The following is a 16,223-nucleotide window of genomic DNA, read 5'->3' on the forward strand; positions in this document are numbered from 1 at the left end:
GCCGTCGGCGTGACACAGTATGAGGGCTCACGTGGACACAGCGGACGAAAGTCGAAAGTGCCGCTTGCGCTGCGGTTCTCATTAAATGGGTAAGGTTTACTGTTTTGGGTGTCTGCTTGAGAACACTTGAAATCACTATAATAGGTAGTGGCTGCCTTTGAAAGCGTCCACCATGGTAGGCTACTACTTGGTGCCACAGTGCCGGACGACGCAACGGAGCCCGGTATGAGCAACACGTACGCGTAGGACAAGAAGCTGCGTGAAGCTTGGCTCGCGAAACTTACAAGCCGCAAGCAGCTACAACTCTGGTATGTAGCAAGCACAGAAGCGAGGAAGATTTCTGCTACAGCGTCGGGGCTACGATGTTTGGTGATTAGAAGAAAGCGCACACTGAGACGCTCGCCCGCGCGCATTGCCCGGCTAATGTCATGAAGCTTTGATCTATTGACTTGTTGATGCTACATACTGGCAAGTTCACTGGAGTGACAAGCAACGGTATGAAGCACATTAAAAGAAAGCATGGCATATGCTCATGTTTCTGTTAGCACCAAGTAATGAATGTTCTATGAGTGTATACTGGAATAAGAAAAAGAAGGAACGGGGAATTGCTTGCTGAGAAGAGCGATAAACATACAGTGCGATAGAATTGAGAAATAATGATATTGAAATGTCCAAGAATGTACAAGGAAAAAAAAATATTGAATCGTCGCGACGGCAGATCACAGGTCGCCGTGTGCGTCGAAGCCCCTAGTTATAACGAAATCATTTTTTGAACAGCTCTGATAGCGTCCACGCAACAATGGTTGCTTGTGTATTGCCAAATGCTCATATGCTGCGGCCTAAAGCTCACGACACGGTGTGAAAACGTGCCAGCTGCGAAACATTATGCGCGGAGATGCATGCAGACGAGCAGACGATCGCTGCGTCGTACCCGTGCGATCGCGGCATTGAGGCTCTGTTCTGCTACGTGCTATTTGGTTATACAGACATGTTGCCCACTATGCGAACTTAATTCACGTAGTTTGCTCCCAACGACTACCTACATTTGAAGCAAGAAACCGGTTCGGGTGACTCCATCGCGGTGACCGCACGCAGTGGGCGTTCACAGTACATATTCGGTAAAGCCAATCTGTGATTTGTATTTGTTCTAGATTATTATTATGCGAAGCATATTACGAGAGCTTAACCCAGCTCCTCAGGCGCGGCGGTGTCGCCGTCAATACCACGTGACACCGTGACGTCACGACAGAGGAGAAACGAGGCTCCAACTCGCGCCGTCGCTCGCGGCGTCGCGGCGGTATATAAGCAGCTGCGCTTGCCTCTGCTACACTCACGAGGCGAGATGCCTCCTGGAGACAGAGCTGCTCGTTGGAATGAGAAGCGAAGGTTGCGGCGTGCTACAGAGACTGATTTTCTAGGTGGCTTTGGCTCAACTCTTGCAAGATGGGCTGGGTGGGAATCGAACCAGGGTCTCCGGAGTGTGAGACGGAGACGCTACCACTGAGCCACGAGTACGATGCTTCAAAGCGGTACAAAAGCGCCTCTAGTGAATGCGGTGTTGCCTTGGAAACGAGCTGTTTCTGGCTCAGGCGTGCGTCGCTTGCTCTGGCGCACATTTCGTTGCCGCGCCGAACGCTGCGTTGCTCGACGCTCACCGCGTCCAATGCGAGGCGCGCAGTCGCTGCGCCGTAGGCCATTGTCTTCCACCCCTTGACCGGTCGACGAGAACGCTGTCGCGTTCCACTCTTGAAGGCGAAGCAGAGTAACGCATGAGTTGTTTCGTCGTCTAGCCGAACCAAATATAGCCAAGCAACAGCAGTTCACCAGGCTAAACAGTGGTTCAACAACTAAAATAAAGGCTAGTATGCTTCGCATCCTGGGCTTAACCTTAGCTAAGCCACAGCCATTTTTTGACAACAGAGAAAGTCAGTTTCGAGAGTGCTTGCAGAAATGTCCAGAAAGGCTCCCGCGTGATGTTTTTTTTTTTATTGAGCACAGACAGCCATGCCTATGAGAAGCGCGCCACATTATTCCTCATAGGACGCAGGCGAGGCGCTTGCGACAGATGGCGACTCCTGTGTTTACTATTCGGTACGCGTTATGGCACCTCCTCGCAAAGTACGAACCCCTGCTGAAGAAGCGAATCGTAGAGCTACGCGCGCGGCTACAACCAGGCCACATCGGGCTCAGCAGAGCCCTGGACACTGAGCAGGGCAAGCCGCAGCTCGCCGTCAGCGCCGGGCGGACAGTTCAGATCGTTCTCGCGAAAGGGAAGCGAAGAGGCTTCGCAGCGAAGACCCTGTGGTCCGTGGTACCGGAAATGGAGCTCCGATGGAGCCGCTTCTCCAGGGTACACGCTGTGACTGTGATGCGTGTGCGGCGCCTGCCTGTGACTTTTAATTAACGCCCGTTGATCACAGTACTGGCAATGTAGCGGGGGTACATTTGTCGGCCTAGGTCACGGTTTTAACGTCCAAGTGCCACCCAGTAAGCCGTTGGAATTCGAATTTACTTTCATCAATTTCGTTCACACTACGCCACCGAGTGGAAAAGAAACGTACCGCAAGTAACTCCACCATCCGCCCGTTTGTCATCAGATCAATTTCAACGGAAACAACGAGCATGCAGCTGAACTTCATCAACGATCCAGCTGGGCACAGAGTTTGGGCCGCTGCTTCTCTGATATCAGTGCCGGCAAAAAGCTTCGCATCTGTAGCACTATACAGTAAACACTCTTGCACCCCACATCACAGAAGGATTTGTTGTTTCAACGCTGAGTCATTGGAGTTACCGTAGAAAACCTCGGTTTTCGGTTGAAATGTAAATGACCCGGAAGAAAACAAGGCAAATATCGCGCCAGACCCTGCATGGTCACGCTACCGCTGCCACCGTTTTAAAAACGCGGACCACTGCTGACAGTATAGCAACTATGTATCGCTTCTGCTGCTGCTAATCTCAAGTTACGCTCGTGCCGCCGCTAGAGGCGCACTCGTCGGGGCTGGAATTGAAGCAGGACTCGATGGGAACGAAAGGTCAATGAAACGTCTTGCACTGGGCGCTAATGGGAAGGCTACAAATGAAGCTGTGCATGGTGATATGGGCTGGACTAGTTTTGACGTGAGGGAAGCTCACAGTAAGATTGATTATCAGGAATGACTGAGGAATATGGAAGAAACTAAATGGGCTGGGAGAGTTTTGAGGTATCTGTACAGGAAAGCATTGATTCGCAGTGGAGGAGAAGAACCAGGAAGCTTACCAGCAAGTATGCGGCCTGTAGGGTGAGCAACACAACAACAACAAACGTCAAGCGGAAAGTTAGAGAGGCTGAAATAATCTCATGGGTGGCGGCAATGGAAAAAGAACTTGCCATGAGTAACTATTTAAGAGGGAAAAACAAAATCAGGAAAAAAAACAATTTATGATAACTCAAAAGGAAGCTCATTACTTTTCGAAGCGAGATCAGGATGCCCTAGAACACGCACCTATAAAGCGAGATATAAGGAGGAAGAAGAAGCATGTGCTTGCTGCGGTAAAGCTAGGAAAACGATAGAGCATCTTTTATTAGGACGCGAAGACATCTGCCCAGCGGTTACGAGGAAGCGTTTGATTCAGTCGAAACCTCAGCAGTCATGGAGGCATTACAGAATCAGGGTGTAGACGAGCCATATGTAAATATATACTGAAAGATATCTATAGAAGCTCCACAGCAAACGTAGTCCCCCATAAAGAAAGCAACAAAATCCCAATAAAGAAAGGCGTCAGGCAGGGAGATACGATCTCTCCAATGCTATTCACAGCGTGTTTACAGGAGGTATTCAGAGACCTGAATTGGGAAGACTGGGGGGTAAGAGTTAATGGAGAACACCTTAGTAACTTGCGGTTTGCTGATGATATTGCCTTGCTTAGTAACTCAGGGGACCAATTGCAATGCATGTTCACTGGCCTGGAGACGCAAAGCAGTAGGGTGGGTATAAAAATTAATCTGCAGAAAAATAAAGTAATGTTTAACAGTCTCGGAAGAGAACAGCAGTTTACGATAGGTAGCGAGGCACTGGAAGTAGTAAGGGAATACATATACTTAGGACAGGTAATAACCGCGGATCCGGACCATGAGACTGTAATAATCAGAAGAATAAGAATGGGCTGGGGTGGGTTTGGCAGGCATTCTCAGATCATGAACAACAGGTTGCCATTATTCCTCAAGAGAAAAGTGCATAACAGGTGTGTCTTACCAGCACTCACGTACGGGGCAGAAACCTCGAGGCTTACGAAAAGGGTTCTATTCAAATTGAGGACGACGCAACGAGCTATGGAAAGAAGAATGATAGGTGTAACGTTGAGGAATAAGAAAAGAGCAGATTGGGTGAGGGAACAAACGCGAGTTAATGACATCTTAGTTGAAATCAAGAAAAAGAAATGGGCATGGGCAGGACATGTAATGAGGAGGGAAGATAACCGATGGTCATTAAGGGTTACGGACTGGATTCCAAGGAAAGGGAAGCGTAGCAGGGGGCGGCAGAAAGTTAGGTGGGCGGATGAGATTAAGAAGTTTGCAGGGATGGCATGGCCACAATTAGTACATGACCGGGGTTGTTGGAGAAATATGGGAGAGGCCTTTGCCCTGCAGTGGGCGTAACCAGGCTGATGATGATGATGAGCCTCCTTGGAGCCTTGGGTTCAGCGAGAGCAGGGGAAAAGTAAACATGTCCGCAATAGAGATCCGTAAGAGGCAATTGGAAGATTGGTGGAAGGAAAGTAGGGAAACGGCAAAAACGGAGACGCACAGAAGCAAAGTTCACAGCAGGGTGTCAGAAAATTTGGTTGTGGGAGTTCATTGTTTTTTTTTCTTGTTTTAACTTAGGTAGGACATTAGGCAGTATAATAGCAAGAGTTTGGTGGTACAGATTTGCGAATAACAATTTAGATCTGATGATATTAGCGATTTCATTGAAGCATGTATATTTTCTTTTTGAAACAGCTCGGTTTCAATACAGAACATTAAACGGACTGACAACTAGCCAGAATGTGTTGTGAGATGTTGATGGAAATGAAATAACCTGGATTTATATTGACAGAATCCAGCACGCTGTTCGAGATTAAGTAGGAATTATGATTTTAAATTGGCAAAGAAATTATCGCAACCAGTAAATGGCGAGACCTGGCAGTGAAATCTTGGTACTTCGAGTGTATTCTATGAGATTACTGTACGTAAGCCGTCTGTTATTAAATAAAGCATGCTTATTATTTAAATTTGCGGTTGGTATGTTACACACTCGCGCATTATTCTATGCTTCGGAAACCGAAAACGCAAGCGTGGCTTTGGCAACGCGCTGAACCCTGTATCCCGTGTAAAGGTATTGTTTCCTTTTCAATCCGATTGGTTTCCTTTTGACTGGTCAAATGCTAAATCAGTTGTACAAGAAACCACGAGAACACGTAGCTATTATTGCAAAAAATACTTTAAAACTTCGGAAAACATGAATCGCAGGAACATCGAATTGATAAACAAGACAATACTTTCTCACAGTTACGGCCGCACTTGTCTGCCTTCCGCTAATGCCTGCGTATAATGGCTATCGCGCTCAACAATCACCATGCCATTTTCACCATGCTTTCAGTGGTTAAAAGGGTAAACAAAAACCCGCGGCACTTCGCCGACCAAATAAAGATTTAAAAGAAAAGAAGACGTTTCGGCTTCCACACGGGAGCCTTGTTCACAGGTAAAATAAACAAATAAAACAAATAAACAAATAAACAAACAAACAAACAAACAAATAAACAAATAAACAAATAAAACAAAATAAACGTACGCCTTTATCTTGAGTCCCTCATGATCCAGACTACGCCACACACTCTGAACAGGAGCGATGGCAATCTGCCGTCAGTGTATGCGCGCTGCCTGCGTCACGTGTTCTAGACTATTTAAGCGAGCTGCTCGAGCACCATTGTTTATTTTACCTGTGAGGACGGTGCCGGTCTCGCCGCCATTAAAAAACTGCAAGCGACAGTTATCCAAGTCACGCACTTGGTGCGAAGAGTGACAAACAAAAAGCACGGCCTGAAAGAGCAGGACACAATCAGATTAATACAAGCCCTGATAATCAGCAAAGTCACTTACGGCACCCCGTACCTGGGTCTCAAGAACAGCGAGAGAGACAAATTGAACACCCTAATACGAAAGACCTACAAGCTGTCACTGGGGCTTCCACCGACGACGTCGACGGAGAAGCTACTCAGCCTGGGCTGTTAAGAATGGCGAGCTGCGAAACAAGATTGCCACACAGTTACGACAGGGCGACACGACGCGCACCTCTCCCTCTCCGTCGCTGCAGCTGGGAGGCGTTCAAAGAAGCGGCCTTTGCGCTGGAATCCGCCGCCTTCCTCCAGCCCCTTCGACATTGTGACGGAACTAGTTCGGTGCGTGAACAATGATTCCGGAGTTCCCCAACGCGGAGCTGATTTGACACGCATGGACAAGCTGCCGCGAGAACGACGTATTTTTGTGCTTCTCACGCTTCGGCGTGGCACGGAACAACGAGCGACCCTCGATCGGCACCGATAGTTCCCGGAACGGCACCCCGCCAACGCCGTCGTCGGGCATCAGAGCGCGGTTGCCTTTGTGTACGTAAACTGATCTGCAGAGCAGCGGCGAGTTGGTGATGAGTAAACGAACAGTCGCCGCGTCGTATGAGCGGCGGATCGAGTGTATAAAAACTGTGGTTGTGCGAATGCTGAGGACACTTCTCTTGAGCAGTCATGTTAGACTGAGCCACTTCTCTCATGCAGTCATGTTGGACTGATACTCTTTTTCTCAAGCGGTCATGTTAGACTGAGTTAGTTTCTGTAAATAAACCCCTTTTCCTCGTTCTCGATGACAAATAGTTCTTCACTTCATCAACGATCTCAGCGTAAATAAGTTGGACGACGGCATGGGCCAGCTACCTTCGAATTCATGCCGTACTCCAATCTTGGCAAAGGACCACGGACGATGGGATTGAGCCCCCAATCCTGACAGGGCATACACAATACTTGGGAGGAACTTGTAGAGGCCCACAAGACCAGCCAGATAGAGCGACTCAAGCTCACCAGCACGGGTACGGACATGCTAATAAGACTGGGCTACCCAGTCGAATATGAGTCTACAAAACAGCGGGTTCCTCTACCCCTGAGGGAGAAGATCACGGTGGCCAGCATCCCGAGAAACATGCACCCTGAACACCACAGAGAAAGGAGGCGAGCGAGAGTGAAAGCTCTACGTAGGGCCTACGAAGGACGAAAACAAGGAGAAGTCCGATACACCGACGCGGCAAAGTACAAGAACAGAGCGGCCCACGCTATCAGCGTGATCAACGGCCAAGGACAAGAGGTAGCTGCGGCCTCGGTAAACACTCCAGACATCGACTGCGCGGAAGAAACGGCGATAGCCCTGGCGGCCACTACGGGCCAGCGAGAGGAAGATCTAATCACAATCATCACCGACTCGCAAACAGCATGTAGAAATTACCAAAAGGGCCGCATTTCCAAACAAGCCCTGAGCATCCTCGAAAAACGAGACAATTTTCCTGAACTGTACATTGTCTGGGCCCCGGGACACGAGTCCCTGGCGGGTAATGTAGCGGCTAATGCCGCTGCCCGAGATCACATTCTCCGGGCTATCCCACCAGGTTCACGAGCACCGGTAGACCAACAAGATAGCGTCCCGAAAAGATATGCCGATATCCTGAGCCACTACAGGCTGGGTAGGAGGATCTATCCACCCCCGCATCCCCAGCTGACAAGAGAAGAGGCGGTGATCTTCCGAAAACTACAGACCGGCACATTCCCGCACGGCACCCTGCTACACGCGATGTACCCTACGAGCTATACCCACAAATGCGCCTTCTGCTCTAGGCCCAATACCCTCTACCACATGGTATGGGAATGTCGACAAAACCCATCGACACCGCCCATCACCGGACCAACCGTCGAGCAGTGGGAGGCCCAGCTGACAAGCTCGAGCCCTGAAGACCAGCATCGCCTGGTGAGCAGGGCCAAGTTATCATCTCAGGCCCACGGCATCCTGGACTAGGGAAGCCGCCCACCTCGGACGATTTTACCGTCGGCTCATTTCTACTAATAAAGTTTATTCCTCCTCCTCCTCCTGTGAACAAGGCTCCCGTGTGGGAGCCGAAACGTCTTCTTTTCTTTTAAATCTTTATTTGGTCGGCGAAGTGCTCCGGGTTTTTGTTTACCCTTTTAACCATGTTTCATCCCGACCAGACGGGCTTCCGTCAAACACTGAACTTCATGCTTCCAGTGAACGACTATATCCTAGCTGCAGAGCGAAAAATATTGATCGAAAATATTCCACGGTGTTTCCCGCGTTAGCATTTCATGATTAGACACTCTGACCGGTAAGGTTTCCATTGCACTTAAAAAAAAATGGCTACCATAAAAATTGGTCGCCATTTCCTTTCACCAATTAGTTCAATTGCCCTCTTTGCTCTAGTATACCTTGTGTTCTCTCCCCTTGCAGCATCTAAATAGAGCCCTTGATTGCAGAGATGTGTTCATTCACTCTTATTGTTTAATTGGTGAATGTGCGATGTTGGCCGTGTGGGTTCTGCTGTTTGTCTAGTAAAGGTGTTCTTACGTTTTTTTTTTCTTTTCTCTTATGGCTGAACTGGATTTGTATTTTGGTGTGGCAGTTGTGTCACGGCTTTGGGGCGTTTTCTAGCTTTTTGCACGCATCAAGCTTAATTAACCGTTTTTGTAGGTCGTTGTCGGGATATTCTTAGTTGAGAACTTTCCCTTTTTTTCTTTTTTGCTTGCCATAGCAATTTTTACGTAGTGTTTTCACTGGTTAGTGATGCATCTTGTTTGAGGGAGAGAGAGAGATAGACGATCTGCGAAAAGGAGGAAGGTTAATCACGGACGTGCCCGGTTGCCTACCGTACACTTGAATAAGGGGAACCGAGGGAGATAGATTTGAATAAAGAAGGAAGAAATAAAAATAATCAAACGGTAGCCAGTGCGACAACGATTGGAAAGAAATATTTGCTAACAGTCCAAAACTTTCGTACAGTCCTTTCGCCTTCAAGAAGCGCTATAGGCGTCTACCCTTTTTTTAATTCACATGTGCTTCCAAAATATGTAATTACGCAACATGTACTGCAAAAGGAAATGATATACTCGCGAACAACTTTCCTTAGCTATGAAGCGAAAGCTACGGGGGCGGAGCTTCTGCAGATGACAGCATTCGTACGCAATGTAGTCCGGGCGCGCTGGCACCGGTTTCAGTTTTGAAAACCTCGCACAACCTCCTTGCTTTAGTCAAGGCAGATACAATTAACTCGGCGTGAATTGACGTCTATTCACATCCGATCGGCACCAAGTTCTGAACAGCGAGCATTGCAGCCTGCGGCGGAGCTCCGAAGCAGCTGTATGGCGTCGGTTTGGGCTTGGACGCGCAACCGACGCTGCCGTCGGTAGAGCTGGCGCAGCAGTAAGCTCGCCCACTCGTTCATACATGCCGATAGTTGCGATTTCCAAATGGGTTCACTTGGTTTCCGTGCAGACGCTGCAAACACTTTTTTAATGCGACAGCGTTAAGGAGCTCGTGTCGCAGAAAAGTCGGTGTCGTCGGCGTCGTCGGTGTTGGCCATGAGCAAAAAACCCCGGAAGGCAATTCATAAATAAAAACAACTTGCAAGATGGGCTGGGTCGGAATCGAACCAGGGTCTCCAGAGTATGAGACGGAGACGCTACCACTCAGCCATGAGTTTGATGGTTCAAAGCGGAACAAAAGCGCCTCTAATGAATGCGGTGTTGCCTTAGAAACGTGCCGTAGAAAGTTATGCTGTGGTGTGTAACGGCAATTAAGAGCATGTAAATTACAGAAGTCGCAGTTAAACGAGTAGCGAAGTACGTTTTCGCTACATTTCTTTTGCGCTTGGCGCACACGCGGAGCCATCTTGCGGCAAACACAGAAGACCCCCCTCCTCGCAATGTACGGCGTTGCCCCGAAAGGTGGCGCGCTACTCGCCCGCTTCTCCCCTTCGTCTCGTCAAGAGCCCGCCGAGTGAGTGAGTGGGCGGTGCGAACGGTGTGCGATAACGCTATCGCGTTCCACTCTTGAAGGCGAAGCTTAAGCGTCCTCCATTTTTTTGTGTGTGTGCTTCAACCATCCTTTGCTGATAAAGTTTGTCAACAGTCTTCTAGAGGAGTTGATTGGCGGGACAGCAAGCGACGAACACTCACCAGAAGACACGGGCGTCATTTTGCGTTCGATGAATGTGCAAAACGTGCGACGGTCTCGGGTGCGCGAAAACTAAAAAGCAAACAAAAATTCAGTAAAATACCAATAGCTGACTGGTGAGTGTTACGTATCGTTTCTAATTAGGTGCTGTAAAAAACAAAAAAAGTATTGTTTTCTATTTCCCACGTAACAAAACGTGAGCAGATCTTCGGAACTACTTCCAGCAGAGGTAAAAGAGGCGCGCTTAGCTTCCGTAGCCTTCGCTTCATAGCCAAGAATAGTTGTCCGCGAGTATAGTAGGCTAGAGCCGGGTCATGTAATTTTGTTCCAAGCATGTTGTTTTTCACATGTCTAGCCATGGCAAAAGGGGAAAAAAAGAAGAAGAAAGCAAAAGTGTAATAGAAGGGGTTGGAAAAGACGCAACGCTGTGTAACGAACTCTGAAGCAAAATTCGTCTTTCAGCAAAAACGCTGCGCGGTTCCGTAATAGGACGCCAGCGCAAACACCGAATCGTGAGCAAGGAGCCCAGAAATTTTGGCTTGTTATACGGCAAGTCCATCAATATTCGCTCGAAGTGGTTAACCACCGCGTACCATTTCTTTACTATTTCTCTTTTCTTTAGGCGCTTTCGGGAGTCAAAGACTAACACTCGAAAGCTAATGAATAATATCGGTGCCCACAAACCGATTTGCTATTATCAGGGCGACCTAGTTATGGGAAAAGCCTCCATGTGTCCATGATCTCAAACAATCTCGAAAACGGGGGCTGCGACCGGTAACGTCGTATAAAGCTTATCATTAGAAGTGACATAAGCTTTCGTGTTCATTGGCTGCCAAGAAAATGACATACATAAAATGAACTGAAGCACTAATACACGAACCTAATGTTAGGACAAGTCAGATGTTTTTTGACAGCGCTACGGAGTTTTCCTCTGAACAGCAACCTAATTCATTTAGCTCGATTTGATATGCACATGACTTTGCTTACATTGAGTGTTTGCTTTCAGGGCTGTGCTTGACCGACATGACATTTGTGTGTGTGTATAGTATTCTTCTTATCGCGCAATGGGCATGAAGTGCTATCAGTTAACGCCTGAGCTGTGGGACGCATCTTCTGGTCAGCGTTATATTGTTTTCTTTACGTTGACGCTTTTTTCTTGAGTTACACTTTTGCAGGGTCTTTGTTCAATATGGTATGTTTGTTACGCGTGGAAAGGGCCAGCGCTAAGTTCTTCATTGCGTCTGGGTATATCCAGCTGTAGTGTGGCTGCCATTCGCGGTGATGTTGTTACCAAGCGCTGCAAGAGACGTACTGAAGGACAGCACTGAAGACGACGAGGCTCGCTGATTCACGCGGACTGCCTCCAATCCTGTATGCCATAGAACGGGTTGTAAATGACCTGTAAATGTATTTGCAACCACTCTCCTTCCCGCAGCAATATGTATTTAGTCAATAAGCGAGAGCAAATCACTATCCGCTATCACGTCGCGAACTTCATGAGCGCATAGTGACGGTATCAGAAACGTGGCGTGATTTGACGCAGGTGCGGAGAAAATGCGTTCTTTCCGGTCCCCATCACAACATAAGTGGCTTGAATCACCGAGCATCCTTCCTCCGTACAAAATTTGTAGACAACGGAAGAAACGAACAGTTGAAAGAAAACAAGGTTTTGAGATAGCGAGCTTCAACGACATTCTCACTTCAGAGGCATGCGGATGATGTGGGTTCGGCTCCTACTGGCGGCAAGTTACTTTTTCGTCCACTTTCATTTCTCTTTACCCCATAACTTCTACATTTCAATTAAAGCGAGAGATAATTTCTGCGTGCTTTCCTTGATTTCACTACCTGTTCGCTTCACACAGTTGTGAAAAACAAAGATCGTGACCCTCGGTTTCTCTCTTTCTCGTTCAATTTAAAGGGAACGTACATGCTCCCACGGGGACGGAGGCAAGGTGCTCACGAGAGAGAGAGAAATAGAGAGAGAGAGAGAGAGAGAGAGAGAGAGAGGACCAAAATATGAAAAACAAGGAAGTCAACGGACACTGAACCCAGTTTGCAATCTATAGAGTGAAGAAGGGGAAAGAGGGAGCATAAAGTTGAGGGGAAGGCAACCATGACCGACTGCGAAAAAGCGCATGCGCAGATCATGGTGTACGCTCGCCTATCGCTCTTCCATCGTCGACAGTGGCGACAACTGCGCTTACACCGACGCGGCCACGCGGCACAGCATCAATCTTCCAGCGCGCAGCATTCACACCAACGTGGACCGCACGCTAAGGTGGCGCATCACATCAATACGCCATAAGGGCAGAGAATGAGGAGAACATAGTCTCCAGCCAATTCATGCGAAAGGCTGGCGTAGTACATCGAGATAAGTGTACGGACTGACAGGTACCGCGCTGCAATACTGACGCGGCGCTTCGATCGAGACAACCTCACCACCATCTGAGGAAGGTATCATTTCGGACCATATTCCGCTATTTGGCCATTAAACAATGCACAGACAGCCAGTGCGTAACTTGCTTATTATATATATATGTATCATATAAAGCCAAGAGTCCACTAAGCCGAGGAAAGCATAGGGGAAATTAGCCGTGGTTGAAATTGAAATGTAGAAAATAAAGGGGGAAAATGAAAATGAAAGTGGACGAAAAGATAACTTTTCGCCGGTGGGGACCGAACCCACAACCTCGGCATTACACGTCTGTTGCACTACCGATTCTGATACGGTGACGGCTATCAATCCGTCCACTAACTTGGGTACGTATGTTTACTAGATCTGGAACTGGGAGTGTCAGCCGGCGCAATTCGGAGCCAAGGTTGGTGGATGTGCAGCATTCTTTATTTTTTTTATTTTTGCCCGACAGCGTCACGTAGCGCGTGAACTTACGAGAGCAGGCTCGCGGCTAATAAACCCTCGATGTGCCTCGACCGGCCACTCGCGTGGCAGTTTTGAGTGTATTTGCGGCCTTTTTTCACGTATTGAGCAACAGAAAGCTGTATCGGGAGCTTTTCATGTTGCTCTACCATCTTCTCATTGACACTTTTCATCTAATGATAATATTTGAGGAGTTGATTAATTAATTAAGACTACTTATTGAATGATGTCTCAGTTGATGTTGATGTGATGTCCAAACCCAGCCCACTAATTGTAGCTCCCCGCACCCACATTCACACAAGAAGACGTCAGCACGTTTATACTTTTTTTTCTACATGTGAAGTACCAACAACGAAGTACCAAACTTCACGCGCAACGTCTTACGAATTCTAAGATGGGCGCCGGACCTCTTCTGCGCGGAATGTAGAAGTGTTAGAATATAGTCTACCGCTCCACAGCCCTAATTTAAAATAAGTGCAATATTTTTTTTGTGTGTGTGTGCCGTAACGTATTAGCGTAGTACCAAAACGCCTGTACGCGCTTGCAGGTCATTTGTGGGGAAGCACGCAGATACGCGGCTAATCTGTTCTCTTGCTCCATGCCAAAACACAGCCGAACATGCGGCCGCTTGGACTGCACAACGGGACCCTGACCAAAATTGATGGCCAGACAACAGGTAATTTGCGTGCATCGTCGGCTTCGGAAGGCCACCGCAACCTTGTCGTGACCATAGCTAGGTATACTGTCCGCTTATCTTTCTTTCTTTATTGATTTATTTAAGACAATGAACAGATTGTCTTAGAGGACACGGCTAAAGGCAAACATTTGCCTGACTAGGCCGTGCCACCCGTACATTGGCAGCAAAACGGCAGTGGCAGGTTTTCAGGAGAGCACACATGAAATTACAGTAGTACACATTTTCCAACGCTTGAGTACACAATTCGCGTAAGAAGAAAAAAAAAAGCTTAAAGTTTATACAGTTTTCTAATCACTTGATGCACAACAAAAATAGGAAAAAAACATGTACGAAATTTTCCATACCTGTAGCTGAAACGTTAAAGTTTACACAGCTTTCTAAAAACAACAACTACAAGAAAAAATAACATGTACGAAATTTTCTATACCTGTAGTTGAACATTTCTATTAGTCTTCCTATAGTAACGATTCTTTTACCGTTTTCTTAAAGCTTTACTTTGAAATTCCCGAATTTAGCAGGTCCAATACCAAGGGGTAGTCGTTTAGAAGGTTAGGAACTTAAAGTGCTAGTTTTTTATCTCCGTATTTATGCCAAGGTTTGCCTGTGATGCTTTATTTAGTGTTGCAGCATGGTTTGTTTTATCGGTTACAGATAAATGTTTCATTCGAAACGCGAATAAATGGACAGCGAAGCGAGAAGTAGAAATGCCAATCGCGCAGTGGCGAACGACATCCATACCTTGCCGTTTACTTGGCGATGGGCGTTCAATTGCGCTAGCAGTGCACTGTCAAAATGTTTACACCCTTCAGGGTGTTTTCTTGTTCCGCTGGCAACACCCTTACCGTTAGGGCCTTAAAAAATTTATAGAAGTCAACAACGGAGCTCTAACTAGACGAGCGGTGACGAAATGCGTAGTTGAAAACTATGTAATCATCCTGACGGCGTTGGGCGCATTGCATAGTTATCAACTACGTATTTTGTCATCGCACGTCTAGTTAGAGCTCCGTTGTCGACCTCTATAAATTTTTGTAAGGCCCTAACGGTAAGAGCATTGCCAGTGCGACAAGAAAACACCCTGAAGGGAGTGAACATTTTTTACAGTGTACGATTATAGGCGATACTTTGCGTGCTAACGCGCAAGTAATTTGCGGCGACTGAAATCAAGACACGCCGTCACGTCAGCAGTTCCACGCGTCGGTGATCGCGGCGTCGCAGCAGTTTCATTGCGAAAGAAATTATACGGTAGCTTCGAGGCGCATTTGTGTCGTGCTGTTGTCGTTGCCGTGACGTCACGCAATCGCGCTCGCGTGAAACAAACATCAATGGCCCGAGTGTCTTTCACGGCTGGCTCGGCGGCGCCCCTCGACGCAACCGCGCGAGAGCGCCCAATGCAGATATGGCGGGAGCCATATGCCGGCTGTGTTGCAATACTCGCCGTAGACGGCTAAGCGGACAGCGGCCATGTCAAGCCTCACTCCAGATCTCACGAAGACGTCAAACTACACAGCTTCGCGAAGACAGCTTCGAAGTCAAAAACGATGCAGGCTACTTTCCTCTCCAGACGAATGGCGGCTGAGCAGGACGCTCGGAAAGCCGATAGGGAGGTTGTCTGCGCACAAGAAAACGTAGACTCGCTATCCTACACCCTTAATGTAAGCTACTACCTGTTTTTCATAGGTTCGCATGCGCAAATACTTAAAATGCGGGAATAATGTGCGCTTTTCTCAACATTTCCTTGTCGCCGCGAGGTGGCGTAACGTAGCAAAAGCTTCTTCCATGCGTTTCCCAAACGGCTAGAAACGCGTTCCCTTACACGGCCTCGAAGCTGTCTCGGCTGTCTCCTTAGCCACCTCAGCTGTCTACGCAGACTGTCTTCGATGTTCTATGGCCACGCGTTCGTCGTTGTCGTCTTCCACAGCTGGCTCCGTTGCCAATCATCATACCAGCGCGGAATGAATTCAATTCTGCCGCCGTAATGGGGAGGCAGCGTTTACGGGGCCATGAGCCATTAAGGGGGTATGAGCCATTCATTGGTGGTGATAAACTTTATTGAAAGGGGGAAGGGTAAAGAGGGACGTGGCTGAGGGTTAGGGCTCAAGTAAGGCCCTGGGCCTGCTTGGCCTTTTCCGCCCAGCCCACCAGTTCAAGTTATCGGTCGACGTCCCCGGAACTGAGTGAGGCTGTCCAGTCAGTCTCGCTGCTGACGGGGGGATGAGAGAACGGGAGCGATGTGCATTCCCACATTATGTGTGTGAGTGTTCCTGTTTGCGAACAGAGCCTACATATGTCGCTTTCCCTGCCCCCTGTTATTTTGTTAACGTATTTTGGGTGTGGGTATGTATTTGTCTGAAGTCGCCGAAACGCGACCGCTTCCGTTTTGTCGAGTTGCTTGGCCGGTGGTGGGAGCGCGC

General features: G+C 48.0%; 1 protein-coding gene across 1 annotated transcript in view; it reads right to left on the bottom strand.

Moving 5' to 3' along the window:
- Positions 1 to 2,164: 2,164 nt before the first annotated feature.
- Positions 2,165 to 16,223, bottom strand: part of LOC135908893 (uncharacterized) — a 517,064-nt gene continuing 503,005 nt past the window's right edge. Inside the window, exon 6 of the mRNA XM_065440732.2 lies at positions 2,165 to 2,299. Coding sequence (XP_065296804.2) covers positions 2,165 to 2,299 — 135 coding nt within the window. The remainder of the gene's footprint in view (positions 2,300 to 16,223) is intronic.

The sequence above is a fragment of the Dermacentor albipictus genome, chromosome 1 (assembly GCF_038994185.2).
Source record: "Dermacentor albipictus isolate Rhodes 1998 colony chromosome 1, USDA_Dalb.pri_finalv2, whole genome shotgun sequence".
Classification (NCBI taxonomy): Eukaryota; Metazoa; Arthropoda; class Arachnida; order Ixodida; family Ixodidae; genus Dermacentor; species Dermacentor albipictus.